Source organism: Apiotrichum porosum (assembly GCF_003942205.1).
Source record: "Apiotrichum porosum strain DSM 27194 chromosome Unknown scaffold_3, whole genome shotgun sequence".
In the NCBI taxonomy this organism is placed as follows: domain Eukaryota; kingdom Fungi; phylum Basidiomycota; class Tremellomycetes; order Trichosporonales; family Trichosporonaceae; genus Apiotrichum; species Apiotrichum porosum.
Genome location: NW_021167110.1, coordinates 2028916 through 2047769, shown reverse-complemented (window position 1 = coordinate 2047769; position 18854 = coordinate 2028916). Strand labels below are relative to the sequence as shown.

Here is an 18854-nt window from a genome sequence, read left to right as displayed (position 1 = left end):
CACTCGTACGCTGGAGAATCCCCCATGGCCTGTCCTGGTTGTCGTATTTATTATAGACTGTAGGATCCTATACTTGTTGTCTGCCGACGTTGGTCTTGTTTTTTTTTTATGAGAATTCACCGCCACATCGACCCCACGAGCTCCCGTACTCTCGTGAGCTCTCATGTGATCGGCTAAAGTATGGCCAAGGCTCCGAGATCTGCGCGCCGTCTGCAGATCTGCACCGCGGCGGCTGTGAGCAATGTCAGTCGCGTTTTGAGACCTTAAATCGGGACCTGGCTTTGCGCATGGGGCGGACACGGTCAACCCCGCGGCCAAAGGCTTTAGAGACATGGCTGGAGCGCCAAACGCCGCCACCATGTCGCGTGAGTGCATCCAGCCCGGCCAGCGGGCGACGCCAGATAACGCCTCAAGCGCAGTAGTGGTTTAAGTGGTTCCGGTTCGACGTCATTGTGGGGCGGTGTGAGCAGTGTCCGCTGTGGGCGTTTGTCTCATATCGTCTCGTTTTCCTCTCCTCATTTGCGTCATTCAGCCCGCATCTCATCGCTCCCGATCACCCACTACACACTCAACCGTCAAACTCACCATGCAGACGCAATAAATGCAGTAGCACAACACCACACCCCACCCCTGCCCCCTCTTACCGGACATGTCTGGTATGCGGCAACGACGAGGCCAGGACGACGGCCATGCTCACGTCAAGACGACTGCGCTCAACGGCCATCACTCGGGCCTCAGTGGGGTAGAAAAGGACCAGGCCGACTGGGTCGAGCTCGAGCGGGATGGCGAGCGTGTTCCAGAGCCGTCGCATACCAACGGCAACGACACTGGGCCTCACAAACCAGCACCACAACCTGGGATCAGCAGCACACACCGTCCAGCACAACCGCGCTTTGCCACCCTAACCCTGCCTCCCAGCTACGACCACCTCCCACTCACGACCCGCTTATGGCTCCAATCGCGCCTGTTGGGCGTTGATGCGCAAGGAAAATGCGAGTTTCGTGACCAGGGCCTCCGACGACCCATGACGCTGGCCAACTTGCTCATCGCACTCGACCTCTGGCGACTCATCCTCCCGCGCATTCCCCGGCTCACCAACAGCACTCTTGCGCTCAAGGCTGCCGTCCATCTGTTCAGGAGTATGGTGTCGGGTCTCGCGCCAATGGGCAGGTGAGTGACAGCTGCGCCTACTGCAGTCATCAGCTGACATACTCTTGCCAGACTGTGGGCCGCAAGCCAGCTCCTCGACCTCGTCGGCCGCTCGCTGCGTGGTGGTCCCGTTCCCTGGTCTGAAGCTTTGCAGACGGCTGGCGTCTCGGTGGCGGCGACGTCCGCGAAGCATTTCTTGGACCTGTTCTTGACTAGCAATTCACGCTCGTTGCGCGTAAGTCGCACTCTTCTCACGCAGAACTCCGGACTCGGACACTGACTTTCTCTTTCCCCAGTCCATGATGTCCTTCTCCGCCCAAGAAGCATGTATCAAGGCATACCTGGTAGTCAACACGGCCAAGCTCAACTCGCCAATGTGGGACGCGCTCCTCTTCGAGGCCGGCAAGTTTGTCGGCTGGGAGCCGGACATGGCGCAGGACTGGCAGGAGGCCGTGTCGTCGCCGTTCGACATGCTGGCAGGCGCTACAGAAGTCCTCGGGCGGATCATTGCCGTCACAGGCCAGATGTGGCTGCTCGCCTCGGCCCTCGCTGCCGCCGACGGGCTGTGGTCGTGGACAAGCGTCATCCTCCTCACTGTCGCCGTCATCCCGGCCCTCATGCCGTTCGTTCAAGATTACGCTTCAAACATGGTCGTCGAGGATTTCCGCAAAGCGTTCCAGTACGAGCGTGCCGAAAAGGAGATTCGCAAGATTGCCAAGGAGGACCAGTACAAGAACGAGGCCATCCTGTTTGGACTGGGCGAGTGGACCCATGCCAAGTGGTACGCGGCCAAGACACAGGTCGTGCGGCGGACGACCATACGAGAGTCATTCAGCCACGCCGTGGACTTTGCAGCCAGCATCACGCGTGAGACGTCCTCGAGCGCGGCGTATGTGAGTTAATCCTGGGTAACGCAACCTATCTAACTCGTCTCTAGGTGCTTCTCGCAACTGGCGTCATCTCCTCGCGCATCACACTGGGTACGCTACACCTGTACCAGTCGGCGTCGACGTCGTTGTCGACCTCGTTCTACTTTTTATGGGGCGGCGTCAGGCGGTCGTTCCAGGCCGTGTTCGTGTGTGCCGCGTTCTGCGCAGTCATCGAACCCCCACCCCGGCAAGGCGGCATCGACTACGAGACCCGTCGGACGGGCGGTATGCGCATCCAGGCCCGCGGGCTGGCGTACACGTACCCGGGAAGCTCGGACCAGGTGCTCCACGACATCAACATCACTGTCGAGCCGGGCCAGACGCTCGCCATCGTCGGGTTCAACGGCGGCGGTAAGACGACCCTCGTCAAGCTCTTCATGGGCCTGTTCACTGAGTATACCGGCTCGCTCACCATCAACGGCGTCGAGATTCGCGACTATGACGACACGACACTGCACACCCGCACAGGCTGCCTGTTCCAGGACTATGCGCGCTACCCTACTACCCTGGCCGAAAACGTCGGTGTGGGCGATACAACGCGCATGGGCGACATGGCCGCCGTGCGCCGTGCCACCGAGCGCGGTGGTGCCGACGAAGTGGCTCGGCTCGTTGGTGAGCGCCAACTCAAGCCAGGCGGGGTCGGCAAGGACGAGGGCTGGGGCGTGGACGACGACGACGACGACGACATGGCCAACCTCGCGGCGCAGAACAGCGACGCCTTTGTCGCCCTCTGCGGTTCGGGTCCGGCCTCGTCGTGGGCTGAGAGAAAGGGCATCGGCCTGTCGGGCGGTCAGTGGCAGCGTATCGCGCTCGCGCGTGCGTTTATGCGCTCCGACCGCTCCGACCTGGTCGTGTTTGACGAGCCTAGTGCGTCGCTCGATCCCCGCGCCGAGGCCGAGCTGTTTGACCGCATCCACGCGCTGAGCGGTAAAGAGCTCGGTTCGCGGTCTAGGCGGTCTGAGACGAGTTCGGCGCCCAGCACGCCACAAACCGCTACGCCCGCACCGACCCCGACGTCCGGCGACGGCCCGACGACGGTGTACATCTCCCACCGGTTCAGCACCGTCCGGCGCGCAGACGTGATTGCCTTTGTGGAAGGCGGGGTGAGTGATGGGTTCCGTGGCTGTGGACTTGTGCTAACCCACGCGTGTGCAGACTATCGTCGAGTGCGGCACACACGCGCAGCTCATGGCGCGCCAGGGCCGGTATCACGAGCTGTTCACACTGCAGCGCGACGGGTTTGAGGCGGACTAGAGGGTCGTTATGGAGTGGGACTCGCGGACTCTTGAGCACGTTGCTACACACGCGCAGGCGCATTGTTGTCAAGGCCCATTTCCGACCATCCATACAGAAGAATGCTGCTGTATCCATTATCTATATTCATCAGGAGGGCGGGGTTTGGGAGGAGGGAGGGGTCTCGTAGTTGTCGTATCGGATATTGTCATACATGACTACTGTATCCATGCATTCGTCTTCACCGATGTGGTGCTATGGGAGTGTAGCAGGCTTGTCGACCGTGGCGTTGGCCATTTGTAGGTGGAATTTCCCGTGATTTCGCTATCATAAAGTACGCCCGTTGCACCGGTGTCGTTGCCCTGTCGGCATTGGTCTCATGCATAGTAAAAAAGAGTTTGGATTCATAATAAGAGCATATATACGTGGGTGAACTAGAGAGGGACTGTTCAGACGGCGAGACACGCCGAGGTGGAGGGAATGAAGTTGTGGTGCAAAATATGTACGCCATCTCACACTCAGAGGAAGTAGGCGGCGAGGGCGATACCGACGGCACCGAGCGAGATGGAGCTGGCCGAGAAGCCAGCGCTCTTGGCAGCAGCGGTGGTGGAGGCCGAGGCAGCCTGGGGCCGTTAGTCTGGGCCAAGGAGGACAATGAGTGAGTCACTTACAGTCGACGCGCCACTGCTGCCAGTGGCCGTAGCCTTTGCAGTCGTAGCGGCAGCCTTTGCGGTCGTTCCGGCCGCGACAGAGGTCTCCGAGGCCGCGGTGGCGACGCCCGCAACGCCGACAGCATCAGTGGCCGAGCTCACGTCCGACACGCTGTCGCTGGCCGTAGCAATGCCGGTAAGGTCATCGATGGTGCTGAAACCGCAGTCAGAAACCTAATTCAAATTGACAAGTCTTGCGCGTGGACATGCAGTTTCCCACAGTCAGACTTACACAGCGCCAGTGGCCTCCGAAGCACCAGTCGCAGTGATGCCGGTGAGGGTGAACGAAGGAAGCCCGGTGCCAGCAGCCGCGCAGGTCTCGTCAAAGGAGCTGAGGATCGTCTCGACCGTGGCGGCGGAGAGGCCGTCGGCGTTGGCGACGCAAGTCAGGCACGACTCGACGTTGCTGAGGTTGTCACCCTGTGGGTTGTGGTGGTCAGCAAAAGGTGCCAAAAGTGGCACATGGAAGGGAGAGTCATGGCTCGGCGTGTGTTTTGCTCGGCCGTGCATTTGCTTGGCAGTGCCCAGTGGTGCGGGTGGGCGATATGTGAATGCCAAAGCGGCAAGGGGTTGCACAGTGGGCACACCACGCTCGCGCCTCGTCGCACCGCCTTGCCTTCTGTCGATCACTGTCGAGCTTCCTTGCGTGCCGGAATGGGTAGACTCACGGAGCAGATGGTGAGGCAGGTAGCGGTGTCTCCGCTCATGCAGCCGTTGTAGATGGTCTCGAGGGTCGTGCACTCGGCCGTGCAAGCAGCGGGAATGGACTCCGACAGGCTCTGGCGCATCTGGATGGTACGCGCGGCGATGATGTTGTCGCCGGACATGGGGGTCGCGACGACGGCTGTGGGGCGTTCAGTTACTGTTGCGGGAGAGTTGGTGCCTCTGGAGGGGACGACGATGACATCGACGACAGTGCGTAGTGGGTGCCCGTCGTCGCCCTTATCCATCCGCAATACCGCAGCTGAGGCAGCTGGGGCAGCGGCATCCAGGAAAAGAGGACAGGGGGAGAGCCCTTGGCGACTCACCGACGGCGGAGATGAGGAGGGCCGAGACAGCGAGCATTATGAGTGTGATATCGAGGAGAGCAGGTATGAAGAAGGGATGAGGGAAGAGGAGTTGAACAAGGAAAGATGAGGACTCTGATGAAGGCGGGGTGCACACACCTGTATGCATTTGTAACCTGTCCGCGCGCGTCTATAATAAGACGCGACGCGTGTCAAAAGAGTCGGGCACGGTGCACAAAGCCCTTTTCGACGCGGACCGTGCACTTTCCGTCTCCAGCTGCTGCTTCTGTTCTCCGTTTACTGGTCTGGCACGGCCACTCTCGCCCTCGTTCATCTCAACACATGAGATAGATAGGAGCACAGCCATGATAGCGTGCAAAGTGGGTTCCTGTGCTGGGAAAGGACGTGTGACTGAGACGGAGCAAGGCAATGAGACGTGTGTTCGGAGCTCGGAGGATGAGCAGGGTCAGTTTCCAAAAGCCAACGCCGTACGCCACCCGGTGTTGAAGAGTGTTGCCAAGCCACCTCGCACAGGATGGCACAGCTGTACAATACACCCACGCAGGTCCGAAGATAGACTTGATGCTTAACAGCGTTAAGGGCTTTTGCTCGTCGTGCACCCGGTCAGCATGCACAAATGCCCAGCCAACAACGGAGGGGGGGGGGGCCTCAACCTCAACGTCAATACAAGGGTAATTGGTTCAGCCAAGCTCCAATGACCGGTCTCAAGTGCCGCGAGGCGGTGAGTAGTCAACTCTCATGCGTCTCGTCAGCAGCCACAGAACCGCCTCCCCAACTGCGGTGCTCCATTGTACATCTGTCTGACAACGTGAACCGTTCACCGTCCATACACTCCTTGACTGGGAGCATGGTTGATCAAAGATTACGACAATCACATCTTTTCTTAGGGTTGAGCCACGCACTGCACTCTGAACGGAACGGAACGGAAACACTGTTTGACTTAAAGGAGGAAAGCGGCCACGGCAATGCCAATGGCGCCAAGCGACATGGAGGCTGTAAGGAGGCCACCGCTCTTAACCGTCGGGGTGTTGGTCGTGGTAGTCTTGGCAGTCTGAAGCAGTCAGCAACTGTTTACAGGGTGTGTCGCTCACCGATGCACCTGCTGCAGGTGTGGTAGATGACTTGGTAGTTGCTGCGTTGGCCGACGCCCCAGCAGCTGCGTTTGTCTGTACGCCAACAGCGGCAGTCGTTTGAACGCCGACGGCGGGGGCCGTGGTCGTAACCAGGCCCACCGTGGCGGTGTCCATGCCCATGGTGTCGACGCTCATGGTGTCAACGCCAATGGTGTCAGTACCAGTCAAAACGAAGGTGTCGCTAGGAGGTCAGCGCTCTAGACAAACAAAAGCGGATGACGCGTACATAGTACTGCTTTCAACGGACATCGTGTCGGTCGTAACCATGTCCGTGGCGGCGCCGGTCGTGGCACCGCATGCAGAAGTAAGTTGGTCCATGGCGGACTGCAGGTCCGACGTGATCGAGGGGTCCACGCCCTCGATGCAAGTAATGCATGCCTGGACGGTGGGAATGTTCTGCAAGATCAGTAACTGTTCGTCCATGAAAACAGGAGACGGGTGCCGAGTGAGGCGATGTCCAGGCTGCCTGGAGGGGTGGCCAGCTGGGAGTCCCGGACGATGTGTCAAACTCACGTCACAGATAGAGGCACAAGTGACAGTGTCACCGGCGACGCATCCGTCGTAGATGGACACAAATGTGGTGCATTGCGAAGTGCATTGCGAGGGAACAGGCAACGAAGACGATTGACGCAAGTTGAGGCTACGGGCGGAGACTGGTTGGGTCAGGTCCTGCGTCATGGGGATGAGGGTAGGGGGCTCTAGGGCCAGGATTGAACGAAGGTACGTTCTATCCTTTCATGTATGCCAAGTGCCACGGCAGACGACATTGGCATGTCGTGCAAATTGAATCGGAGGGCAGTTGACACTCACCGACCGCAGAGAGGGCGACGACTGAGGCGACAAGCTTCATGATCTAGTGAGGTGAGGATTGATAGTGGAAATGGACCAGCAGGCAGAGTGATGAGGGAGCAGCACTGGCCTCGCTTCTATTTATGTCACCAGCAAGGCAGGCGGTCATGCAAAGCCCAGGTCTCTGTACTGTGTACTGTGTACCGTTCAGAACCCGTGCCACAAGATAGGCATAACCCGAGAAAGGGCTGTGCGGCATTTTTGCCCCGCATTCACCGCCCCTATTGCGATATTCGATCTCAACATTATCACTGATTTATGGACTCCTTGCCTCTTGGCGCCGGCACTGAGTGCTTCTCAATGGCGGTGGACGTTCCACAGTCTAACACCCGACAGCACTGCTTGCCACATATGATCCAGGCTTAGCCGTACGTACGTGCTCCTCAACAGACCTTTGTCAAAGCGCAAAATAAAGTGGACGATGGGAAGCGAAAGGTGGAGTTCAATCCGCGGTTCAGGCACGGATCTTATATGCATCTTCCAGGCCCAAGGACCCGCAATGTGAGGTGCTTCCGAGTGGCCCCCGGACTGTCCAAAGCTACGACTCTTGGGTGCAGCCCTGCATCACAGCTCACCCCCCAAGTCTATTCCAAGAGCACACCTGTGCACAAGCAGCGGCAGCAATGCAGTCCTGGAGTTTTCTCGAATTTCAGATTTAATCGTCCGATCAGGTCCGGTGAAGCCGGTGATCCACTGATCCGGTGATCTCGCCAGGCGATGTTTCAAGGAGGAATTGACGCAAAGGCGATGCCAGCCGTTGACAGTCGTTGAGCGCCTTTGGAAAGCGGCCTCTGTGGCAACCGAAGCAGCCTCCCAGCAGTGAGGCTGACTATCTGGACACCAGTAGTGCGTCGCGACCGCGGTGGTGGATATCAGATGGGGCGGCCACAAGTGACCAGCCGGCGTCGAAGGCTGAAGGTGACCATTCAGAGCTGGCCAGGCTGGACCGGGTTCACCAGTCATGACTCCAGTGGCTATTGGGATGTCCGAAGATAAATGGTGCTATTTCTAAGGAATCTCGCATCGGGCATGTCTCAGCCGCATAAGGCTCGGTCTGGATGTCTCATCCATACGCAGTGAGACTTTGTGAGTCTCCGTGAGTTCCGGCAACCGAGACCCGGTGCTTATCGCCAAGACTTCCATGTCCCTGCAGAACCGAGATCCCTGGTCGTCATCGTATTGTTGGCCATCAGCAACTAACATCAAGTTCACATATCTCAGAATAAGGCATAAAGGTAGGAATTATCGTGCAGTGGCTTAAAGGAGGTAGGCAGCAAGGGCGATTCCCACGGCACCAAGTGAGACTGAGCTGACAGAGAACCCAGTGTTCGTCTGGGCTCCCGCGGCAGTGGTGGAAGCAGAGGCGGCTCCAGCAGCGGAGGCCTGAGGGAAAGTGGTCAGTCATTTGACATTGAGCGTGTACTCACAGACACGACCGAGGCGCCCGCGCCCGCGGCGCTTGTGACCACACCCGTAGCCCTGGAGGTGCCACTGTCACAGGCGTTAGTAGGTGGACAAGAGACAAGACGGGCAGCAGATCAGCAGAATGACTTACGAGATAACACCCGCCGAGGCGACGGCCGACGGGGCAATTCCCGCCGAGGTGACGGCCGACGACGAAGTGACACCAGAATCCATAGCGCAAGCCTGCTCCAGCTCGCTCATGGCCGAGTTCAGTTCCGAGTACGAGCCGCCACCGGTGACGCAGGTGGTGCACGTCGTGACAGCGGAGAGTTCCTGTTTTGCGTGAGTGCCACGCTGGACAACACGCCCACGCAGTAGTGCCCCTCGGCAAAACCACTCACATTGCAGACGCCAATGCAGGTTGCCGTGTCGCCGATGAGGCACGCGTTGTAATATTTCACCAGAGTCGCGCACTGCGACTGGCACTGGGAGGGGATCGGGAGCGACGCCTGGCGCGCGGTGAGGTCAATGCCGGACGCCGGAGTAACCGTGGCGGCTGGTTGTCAGCCCTTGTGTACAGACGAACGAGGTGCAGTGATCGACAACAGTGATCGACAGCAGTGAACAGACGCCAGAGGCAAATCCGCAGCCTGCGCAGCGCGCCGCAGTAGTGACGCATTGATCCGCAGTGACCAACCATTTTCGCGACTCACCGAGTGCAGAGGCAAGGAGGGCGGGGCCGACGAGCATGGTGGCTAAGATGGGACAGTAAGGAGGTAAGCAGATGTATGGAGAGAGAAGGGAGTTGAGGACACGACAACTACAGTGTGCATGTCTGTCCTTTTGTACGACTGTCCGTGTCTACGTGTGTGGACGCGTGTGGGGTGTCGACGAACCGCCGCTCGCCGCCGCTGCCTACTGGATAGCTGGTCCAGACGCCACCCAAAAGTGGGCTGCAGTCCTGAATCGGCAACTTGACCCTGGCTGTAACTTCTTGGCACGCTAAACCACCAGGAAGGTTTCGTGTAGCTGAGTAACCCCCCAAGTGTGACGACGGAGAAGCAATGCTGTGGTCCACTTGCAGCCGCAATACAACTAGGTGAGTGCTGTGCATGTGCAGCTGTGAGGGAGGGCTTGATGCTGTGTAGACGTTGATGACAGTGCTGAAGTAGAAGGGACGGGCATTGTGGACGGACAGTGAGTGGCAACAGGTGCGTTATCATCATCATCATCACTCCGCCGGATCCTGAACAGCATCTGATAGAGGGAGAGGACAGAAACGTTTGCATCGAACATTGGGGAGCCACAGGCGTTTCCTGTGGGTGCGACCAGGGTTTCAGTACACACCCCGCAGGGCGAGCTGGGAAAGCGGACGCGAAGAAGAACATGGTCCAAGCTCGAGAGTTCAAGCCACGTTCGTTTACAGGAGCATGGCAGCAACGGCGAGGCCGACGGCGCCAAGGGACACGGACGCAACGGTAAGACCGGTGCTCTTGGCGGAGGAAGCTGGGGCAGCCACACCGGCGGAAGCCTGTGTAGTTGTCAGTCTAGTGAACGCCGTGCCGAACACATGCCGTGTGGGATACTCACCGCCTGCGTTCCAGCAGCAGCTGCAGTGTTGGCTCCAGAGGCAACGGCAACGGTCGCGGCACCTGCGGCGGCGGGTGTGGTAGCTGCAGCAGCATTGGCCACAGAGTTTGAGTCGCCAGCCGAGACCCCAGTTGAGCTGCCAGTCGAGCCGCCGGTCGAGCTACAGGCCGAGGTGAAGCCATCAAGGGCAGAGGAGATGGCGGACGACGAGGCCCCGCCGGAGGCGCAAGAGACGCATGACTTGACGGCAGCTTCATTCTGTTTGGTTTAGCGTGACCATCCAGGTTTTGCCGGGTCATCGGATGGCGAGCACAAGAAATCCAAGAGAGATAACACGGAAAAGTGGCAGCGTGATATCACCTCCAGCTCACGGCTGTACCTCCAGTGCGTTCATCTGAATTGGCACACTCACGTCGCAAATGGTCATACACGTAGTCATGTCACCGTTCATGCAAGCAGTATAAATGGACTGCAAAGCGGAACACTCCGAAGAGCACGAGGCCGGGAAAGGGTTGCTGGCGGTCTGGCGCATGTCAAGCGAGCGGGCAGAGACTGGTATGTCAGGTGGTGCATGACCCAGAGAAGAGAGGGATATGGGACAGTGGAAGACGCCACATCCGCAGCCTGTGGCAGCACGTGCGCAGAACAGGTCTATTCATCCGCAGCACCGCAGTCGTGCAGAAGAAAATGAGGAGACTCACCCGCCACAGAGAGAAGGAGGACAGGGAGGGCAAGCATGGTAGTAAGAGTATTGATGAAACGAGTGTGAGTAGTTGGCGCCGCGACAAGAGATGAGAGAATGAAGGAGAACTCCAAGTCGATACGCGTCTTTATATCTGTCCCGCGACCTGCAGCCCCACGACCATGGTAGTTGGCAGCAACACAGAGAGCTCCGCGTCAGTCGGGACGCGGGTACGACTACCCGCCTCACCTCCACACATTCTGTTCGTTTCATGCTTACACTCCATTAACCCTAGGATCCAGAACAGAAGAACAGCACAGACGTATCGCGGATGACCACAAGGACGCGTGATAGAAGCGCGACGTCAGGACACACAGAGGGGGAAGCCGGAAACACCGGAAGGGCGGAAGTGCATAACGGGTGGGCGGTACGCGTCAGTCTTGGGATCAGCTCCCAAGTCCTCCAACTTTGAATGCTCCTGAGCGAGACTTGGCACCGTTAAAGTGCATTAGAGTGTCTTCCCCTCAAGTGGGGCAACAACTGGAACCGTTGGTCCCGTTTCGTATGTTTGGTCAGACAAGACGCGGTCTCTAACTGTAACCCTGGGTAGACAGACGTGTTGCGGGTATCAAGCAGCATCCGTTAGCATCCGAACAGCACCCTCCCGCCCGCCAAGTCGAACGCGGGACCTCCACGTTTCGTATCCCTGTCCCTCTTCAAATGCCCGTGTCTGAATGTCGTCGCTCTTGTTAACACATCGGATGCATTGTGCTCGCTGATCGCTGACCGTCCACAGAAACTTTATTCATATTTTCCTTGTCTTTTAACCAGTGATCCGCACCGTTTATCGGTATCCAATCGTCCTCCGCTCACGAGAACTCTGGGAACGGCAGCAGGGACCTCGACGCAGCCAAAACGCCGGTATGTTCGGGTTACATGATGAAGGCAGCGAGCGCAACACCGACGACACCGAGCGAGATGGCGGTGGTGTGGCTTGCCGCATTCTTCTTGACGCTGGGGCTAGATCCGGCCTGGGCAGTGGTTCCGGCGACTGCAGAAGCGGTACCAGTGGCCGCGACCACGTCAGCCGAGGCCGAGTCCGAGGCGTCGCCCGTGCAAGCGTCGAGGACGCCCTGGACAGCCGAAGTAATGTCCGAGGACGACGCGCCAGCATTTTGGCCGACGCAAGTGAGGCAGGCCTGGATTTCAGGCAAGTACTGTTTTGGTTAACAAATAATTGTTTGAAGTGGAACTGGGGAGGAAGCGGACACCAGGCGGCGGGTTGATGAGCGACGGCGCAGGAGTGGGGTACTGTACCGCACTCACATTGCAGAATTGATCGCAGGCGGGTGCACCGGTCGAGCAAGGGACGTAGTATTGTTCCACTGTCGCGCATGCATCAGAACAGGCGATGGGAATGCCGAGGCTGTCGGTCTGCCGGATTTCAAGAGTGAGAGCCGAAACTAGGCCGTCAGTTGATGGACTAACACGACACAGTAGTGAGGATGATGTGGCAGTCGTAACCACCAGCATTCTTCATAGCTGCCTGATATGACAGCCACAGCCAGGAGCCGCATCTGGTACACTGCCAAACTACCATGCTACGGGTACTCACCACCAGCGCCGGCGAGCAAGAGGAGCGAGGCAGGAAGCATTGTGGTGAGTGTAGGCGACAGCGGTGATGAAAGGTGAGGGTTGTTTGCAGTCGAGGTGGGTTGGCAGTTGGGACGAGGAGACGACACTGCCTAACATGCCCCCTTATATCTTATTCACCCAAGGACTGCCAGGTGTCAGTCACCAAGAACAACATACGAGGAGGTACTTGATTCCCCTACCTCGTACTTCAGTCGTTCTTCTCCGTGGCCACGCACAACTGTTGCTATCGACCTCACTTCTTCCTTCAAAAGAGTGTCAGGTGAGACATCGCAAATGCGCTGCAGGTCAAAAAACAAGGTTCGAAGAACGTGTGCCAATAGCCCACCTTGGACGTACATGTCATTTGTGCCACGCAGAGCAGCCACACACAACGGCAAGCAAGGGCATAGACGCTTTGACTCCACGATATCGAAGGCTGTGAGCCTCATCGCCCCACGTCGGGCCGCTGGTCCTGTCGGGCCTGGATATCGTTTAGTGTTCTTCCCACCGCCGACCATGCCCCTACAGCATTGTGCGCTGCCCTCAACTGAAAGGTGAGGACGCAATGCCCGAGCTGTAACCACATGGACCCAATGGGTGATAAGTTAGGTCAAACCGGATATATGCTTCCGATCCGCGGTTTCGCACGGGGTGTGGCACAGGTCATGTCCCCCCGCCCTCATGTGATGTGCAGAACCTTTCGCAGCAATGCCGACGACCTGCGCCAAGCGAACACCCTTCGAAGGCAGTTCCATTTATATCTTGAAACCCCGCCAGACGCGCACAGCACGCTGAAGCATCGCGGGATTACGCATAATACGCGGCCTGGAGCAGGTGGTATCTAGACAGAGGAAGTCGGGAACCGAGGGGTACCGAGACGAGCAAATGGGCAGTTACACAGTCATGATTAATTAAGTGGATCTCGGGATGGAAAAAGCCAACACAGGTGAGGTTCCAGGCACAAGATGTTATCTCACGCTGGGAAGCGATATGGGAGCCGCAGAGCTGTATCATCGCTGAGTGGTTAACTCCTGGGGGGACCATGATGTGGATTCGGGCCTGGATGTCAAAGACCACCCATATCCATATCCGGGCGCACGCCGATCGTTGATCGCCATCGCCATCCCTACCATCCCCTACCATCCACTGCAATTCTCTCCCACCCATGCCAACTCTGACCGAGGCAAGGTGGGTGCCAGCAATCCTTGAATGACCTGTTGCACGGCCAAGGGTGAGTAGTGAGCACGTGTCTATGCGGCACCAGCGAACATCAATCGTCTCGTTATGCCATCCATTTCGTAACGGGCATGGTATGCTATGTCCACTTCGACGTCTGACCTCTTCTTTACCAACGGCCACCGCCGCCGCCGCCGTGGTGGCCACCGGGGCCACCGGGACCACCAGGACCACCAGGACCACCGGGACCACCAGGGCCGCCGAAGCCGCCAGGACCTGCTTCGTCAGCGCTCGACCTCGCCATGTCTCGTCGACAGCTGTTGACATGTTCGTCGCTAGCTCCACGACGAGACACACTCAAAGACTTACCACCGCGCTCGCCGCCAGGGCCACCGTGGTGGCCACCACCACCGCCGTTGAAGCCGCCGGGACCGCCGGGACCGCCCTGCTGGCCGCCGAAGCCTTTGAATTGTCAGCTCTTGTGAACATTGGTCGAACGACACGAATGGATGGCGTCGGTGACGGGTATGATCCACCCGCCACACTCGCAAAGAGCGGACTATCGTCTGCTCTCTCATCCACTGTGCCATCCCTTCCTGCCAACAACTTACCGCCAGGTCCACCGCGCTCACCGCCAAAGCCGCCGGGGCCCTCACGGTTGCCGTGCTGGGGACCGCCGGGGCCGCCGGGACCACCAGGACCACCGAAGTTGCCGCCCTGGCCGCCGAAGTTGCCGCCCTCTGGATGAATTGTGAGCTAGCGCTCCCAGCCACTGACGTCGACGACATGCGGCGACTTACGGTTGAACTGCTGCTGCTGCTGCTGCTGGAACTTCTCCTCCTCCTTGTGGTCGTGGTGCTGCTTGACGGCGTAGATACCGGCAGCGACGGCGGCGGCGGCACCGACACCAACGGCGATCTTGGCGCCCTTGCCCATGCCGCGGTCACCGTCGGCCTGCTCGTTGGAGTTGTACTGCTGCTCCTGCTGCTGGGGAGCAGAGTAACCCTGCTGCTGCTGCTGCTGGCCGTTGTAGTAAGAGTTGGACTCGCCCATTGTGATTGATGTGGTTTGGTGGAAGGAGGAGGAAAGAGCGGGCGATGGGGGGTCGAGGACGCGTTATATAAGCTGACGCGACGACGTCGTGGAGGCGTTTGCACAGGAAGCGGGACGACCGAGTCGGCCGGCATGCGCCGTCTGGCCTGAAACGGACTGTGCAGTGCTGCCGATCACCGAGACTGCGGACAGGTTCGTCGCAGCAGCAAGCTCCTTTGCAGCAAGCTCCCCGTTCAGTCTTGGCCTCGTTGGTTGGCTCAACGACGTGATGAATACCAGCCAGGCGCGACTGTGGGGCGAACGACTAAACCCCCGCCCTAGCTGCGCACTGCGGAAGGCTGTCTTATAAGCATCAGGGCTTGGGCCTGGCAATTGCGCTCCACATTGCGTAGATTGGCAGAGCTTCGGTGCAACGATGGCGAGTGCAATGACGACGAGGCGTAGACGGGCATAGAGGTCTGTGGAAGCAATAATACGGTGGGCACAGTCGACCTAGTGGGCGGTGATGCCAGAGGAGTTTGCGGGAGCCATGGACTCATGGACTTGTTTCGGGGGTCATCGCTTTCGGGGTGTTCCAGCAAACAAAAAGTCATGCGCGTAAAGCTTAGCAAAATGGGCCAAATGGCTTGGCACTCTCCAAACCGAGTGCCTGTTCTCTGCGTTGTGGAACACTGGGTCACAGCATGCAACCACTGGCCACAGGTCAAATAGAGCCAGTCTGTGAGATAGCCAAGTCAATTCCCCCCCCCATGTGCAGCGGTTCTCTGTACACTGTTATGCGCTTACCAGCCTCCGCCACGCCGCCTCCGCGGTCCGCAGCTCGCAGGCAGAAGCCTCGACGCCAAGACCTGGAAGCCACCTGAGAGTCTGTTCAGTGCCCATACTGGGTAAGGGGCACCGGGCGCCGCATCTCCTCTCGCTTACGGGGCGGAGACCATTGGATCATTGGCGGTTACTGGCACACCGTACTGCCACTGCCCGTCGGTGCTCATGCATGGCCTGCAGCCACCGCCAAAAAGAGTAGTGTGGACGAGTTAGGAATCGAACCAAAGACCTTGTCAAAGTAGGAGTAGAAGATGCTAATGACACGCTCTACCAACTGAGCTACACGCCCATTACGTAAGCGATGTTCGAGGCGCCAAGACGTCGGCTCCGAAAGAAGGTCCGGGCCATTCCGCATGTGCGGGACACACACTCCTCCGTCATCGTCATTACCGCATTCGCGCGCCACCACATGCACGCGACTACACCAGACCAACGACAACGAGCACAGCAACACTCTCCCACTTCCACTTCCACATCTCTCTCTGGCCTCTCCACAATAGCCCCTTTCCGTGATCCCGTTCCCACCACCAACACCGGCGTCACCCCATATCGAGTCGACGTCAGCGGGGACATTTCCCAATAACAACAACAAGCACAGCAATCTGTCGCCACCTGAACTTCTCATCGCCAACTTCTGTTCTGTACACCTCCTCTCCCTTCGACGGTGAGGTGCGCGATGGCGCAGACCATGCGTCGACGCAGGGTGCGCCCACAACGCGCCCTGGCATGGATGCTTGTCGTAGCAACGCTGGCCATTTGTCTCGCTGCCACAGGCAGAGTACGTGCCCCGCGCTTGGCTCGCATCGTCAAGAGGGATGGGGAAGAAGGAGAGGTACGCTCCACATTGTCGGGTCACGACTGACAGCAAACCCAGCACTCTAACGGTGGCGCGCTCTTCCACATCCCATACGAGGACGTCTACGCCGGCATGTCGCCGGCGCTGCGACCGTTGTTCGTCACCTTTCTCATCCTCATTCTCATGCTCCTCTTCTGCTCCATCTCTATCACAGCCTCCGACTTCTTTTGTCCCAACCTCGCCACCATTGCAGATTACCTTGGCCTTTCCGAGACGACTGCTGGTGTCACCCTCTTGGCATTTGGAAACGGCAGCCCGGATGTGTTCTCCACGTTCGTTAGCGTGAGAGAAGGCACGTTTGGCCTCGCCGTCGGCGAGCTCATCGGAGCGGCGTCATTCATTACGTCCATTGTCGTCGGGTCCATTGCCATGGTTCAGCCCTTCCATGTGCCCCGCTTCGCCTTTGTGCGCGACATTGCCTTCTTCACCATTGCCGTGCTCCTCCTCATGCTGGTCCTTGAGGACGGCAAGTTGACCCTCCGGGAATCCGGCGCAATGGTGGCGCTGTACGCCTGCTATGTGGGTGTTGTCGTCCTTCACAACTGGTATTCGTCGCGCAAGCGACGTGCCGCTGAATATGCCGAGTTAGGATGGAAAGTCGGAGACGAGGAGGTCGAGGTCGAGACCGAGCCCGCTCCACCTGTGCCCGCTCCAGCAACCGTCGTCGAGTCTTTGGTCCAGCTCCAGCCGTCGACGCCGATCACCCCAAAAGTACGCTTCCCGCGACGCTTGAGTTCGGCTTCGGTGGTTCGTGCGGCCGAGTCTGATGAAGAGACAGCCGCCGACACCCAGCGTGCCGGTTTCTCCCTCCTTGGCGCCGTCGAGTTCCGCGATGTTGTCAACTCGCTGAGACGTGATCCAATGACCTCGCCTACCTCGTCGCGCGGTGGCTCGAGGCCATCCAGCCCGCTTCCATCCCCGCTCGTTGAACACCACCACCACGACTTTTCTCATCAGCTCCGTCATCACCGTCGATCCTCGTCGCAGGGCATCCAGGTGATTGAGGACTCGCTTTCGCGACGGAGCAGCGGACCAGGCCGGCAACGCAGTGGGTCACTCCACCCAGCATCAGCGACACGACCACCACCCCGGTTACGCACTGTGTCGGACTCTGAGAGGTTGGCAGCAGTGCCTGCCTCCCCCGAGCCTGGCCCTGAAAACAACTCGCTACCAATGTCACCGCTCCCTCGTCGTGCCGAATCCCAGCCGGAGGTCGACAAGGCCACGCTCCGTGTGGTGATTCCGCCTTTGGAGTTGAGTGATGGCGGTTTATCAGCTTCGCCGTCTTCTTTTGACGCGTCTCGACCTCCGTCTGGTGTCGCTTCCCCACTTCCGCCGCATATCTCGGTGGTTGACCCAGAAGGAGACATGGGTTCCCCTATCGTCCCATTGACGAGGACGAACACAGAGGCGACCATCGGACAACACGTCAGTGGAATCGTCCATCGCGTCCTCCATGTCTTGTTCCCGTCCCTCCAGGGCTTCAAGCACAAGAGTGTCCTGGGCATGGCTCTTGCCATCCTTTCTGCTCCGTCCATCTTCTTCCTTACACTCACCCTGCCCGTGGTGGACGATGGACGAGGAGACGAGGGCGGCGTCGCGCTCCCCGGTGGCGAGGATGACGCGTTTGATACCGCCAGTGTCGATTCGCGACGCTCGAGTGTGGACCACTCTGAAATCGGCGAAGCCCTCCACCACCATTTGGTAGACGGGCACAACCTGCGCCCCAGGCATGCCCACTTTGAGTCGTCCACTATCGTGCGATCCGGCTCGCCTTGCCCCTCCTCCGAGTATGATGTCCAGTCAAACGTGTCCGACTGCGACGTTCTCGACTTCAACCCGGCCCTTGCGGCCGCGCAGTGTGTGTTCGGCCCCGTGTTGTGCTGTTACCTCGTGTTTCGTAAGTTCCTTCCCCCGTCACGAGCTGACCGTCTCCAGAAGAGGACGATCACCTCCCTTGGATCCTGCTTGGCGCTACCATCTTGGGTTCAATGGCCGCTGTGTGTGTGTGGTTGCTGGCAAGTGACGGCACGGCGCAACCTTGGCGCCTCGTTCGCTGCTGCTGCGGTTTCGTGTGCTCCATGGTGTGGATCGCGAGCATTGCCGACGAGGTCGTCGACGTGTTGCGCACGTTTGGGGAGATTTTCGGCCTCAGCGACGCGATTATTGGTCTGACAAGTGAGTTATCGCCCACAGTTCGTCGGTGCTAACTAACGCCCAGTCTTTGCCGTGGGTAACAGCCTCGCCGACCTGGTCGCCAACATCACCATCGCCCAGTTTGCCCCCAACATGGCGTACGCAGCGTGCTTTGGCGGCCCCATGCTCAACCTTCTCCTCGGCGTCGGTGGCTCGGGCACGTACTCGATCATCACGTCCCCTTCGCATTCGCCAGTTACCCTCCACTTTTCGCCCACGCTGTGGGTGAGCGGGACCGGTCTCCTCCTCGTCCTCGCCACCACAGCCGTGGCTGTGCCACTCAACCGCTTCCTCATCGACAGGCGGTGGGCACTCGTCCTTCTCATCGCCTACGCCATCCTCATGACAGTAAACGTCGTCGTCGAGGTGCAGTCCGAGGGCCGCTAGGCGTGGCGCGCCAAAGTTA

The 18854-nt window shown here is 58.9% G+C and overlaps 8 protein-coding genes and 1 non-coding gene across 9 annotated transcripts; 2 read left to right on the top strand and 7 right to left on the bottom strand.

Moving 5' to 3' along the window:
- Positions 1-649: 649 nt before the first annotated feature.
- Positions 650-3332, top strand: EHS24_006336 (uncharacterized protein; the record flags this gene model as incomplete). Its single annotated transcript, XM_028621805.1, has 5 exons — positions 650-1170; positions 1222-1384; positions 1446-2042; positions 2087-3181; positions 3234-3332. The coding sequence occupies 5 exons, from the start codon at positions 650-652 to the stop codon at positions 3330-3332; spliced, it is 2475 nt and encodes an 824-aa protein (XP_028478257.1).
- Positions 3333-3829: 497 nt separating this feature from the next.
- On the bottom strand, positions 3830-5086 carry EHS24_006335 (uncharacterized protein; the record flags this gene model as incomplete). The annotated part of the gene is made up of 5 exons (XM_028621804.1): positions 3830-3934; positions 3983-4175; positions 4254-4441; positions 4690-4865; positions 5050-5086. The coding sequence occupies 5 exons, from the start codon at positions 5084-5086 to the stop codon at positions 3830-3832; spliced, it is 699 nt and encodes a 232-aa protein (XP_028478256.1).
- A 903-nt stretch (positions 5087-5989) lies between these two features.
- On the bottom strand, positions 5990-7032 carry EHS24_006334 (uncharacterized protein; the record flags this gene model as incomplete). Its single annotated transcript, XM_028621803.1, has 5 exons — positions 5990-6100; positions 6141-6363; positions 6409-6578; positions 6696-6835; positions 6993-7032. The coding sequence occupies 5 exons, from the start codon at positions 7030-7032 to the stop codon at positions 5990-5992; spliced, it is 684 nt and encodes a 227-aa protein (XP_028478255.1).
- A 1256-nt stretch (positions 7033-8288) lies between these two features.
- Positions 8289-9185, bottom strand: EHS24_006333 (uncharacterized protein; the record flags this gene model as incomplete). Its single annotated transcript, XM_028621802.1, has 5 exons — positions 8289-8414; positions 8459-8522; positions 8587-8768; positions 8837-8991; positions 9149-9185. The coding sequence occupies 5 exons, from the start codon at positions 9183-9185 to the stop codon at positions 8289-8291; spliced, it is 564 nt and encodes a 187-aa protein (XP_028478254.1).
- A 670-nt stretch (positions 9186-9855) lies between these two features.
- Positions 9856-10763, bottom strand: EHS24_006332 (uncharacterized protein; the record flags this gene model as incomplete). The annotated part of the gene is made up of 4 exons (XM_028621801.1): positions 9856-9966; positions 10026-10283; positions 10438-10577; positions 10727-10763. The coding sequence occupies 4 exons, from the start codon at positions 10761-10763 to the stop codon at positions 9856-9858; spliced, it is 546 nt and encodes a 181-aa protein (XP_028478253.1).
- Positions 10764-11639: 876 nt separating this feature from the next.
- On the bottom strand, positions 11640-12362 carry EHS24_006331 (uncharacterized protein; the record flags this gene model as incomplete). Its single annotated transcript, XM_028621800.1, has 3 exons — positions 11640-11924; positions 12034-12170; positions 12323-12362. The coding sequence occupies 3 exons, from the start codon at positions 12360-12362 to the stop codon at positions 11640-11642; spliced, it is 462 nt and encodes a 153-aa protein (XP_028478252.1).
- Positions 12363-13687: 1325 nt separating this feature from the next.
- Positions 13688-14571, bottom strand: EHS24_006330 (uncharacterized protein; the record flags this gene model as incomplete). Its single annotated transcript, XM_028621799.1, has 4 exons — positions 13688-13794; positions 13888-13980; positions 14130-14258; positions 14319-14571. The coding sequence occupies 4 exons, from the start codon at positions 14569-14571 to the stop codon at positions 13688-13690; spliced, it is 582 nt and encodes a 193-aa protein (XP_028478251.1).
- Positions 14572-15597: 1026 nt separating this feature from the next.
- On the bottom strand, positions 15598-15685 carry EHS24_006329. Its single transcript has one exon. It is a non-coding gene; the product is annotated as a tRNA-Ala (tRNA).
- A 387-nt stretch (positions 15686-16072) lies between these two features.
- On the top strand, positions 16073-18835 carry EHS24_006328 (uncharacterized protein; the record flags this gene model as incomplete). Its single annotated transcript, XM_028621798.1, has 4 exons — positions 16073-16099; positions 16271-18152; positions 18191-18430; positions 18474-18835. 4 exons carry the CDS (start codon positions 16073-16075, stop codon positions 18833-18835), a joined length of 2511 nt encoding a protein of 836 aa, XP_028478250.1.
- Positions 18836-18854: the final 19 nt, after the last annotated feature.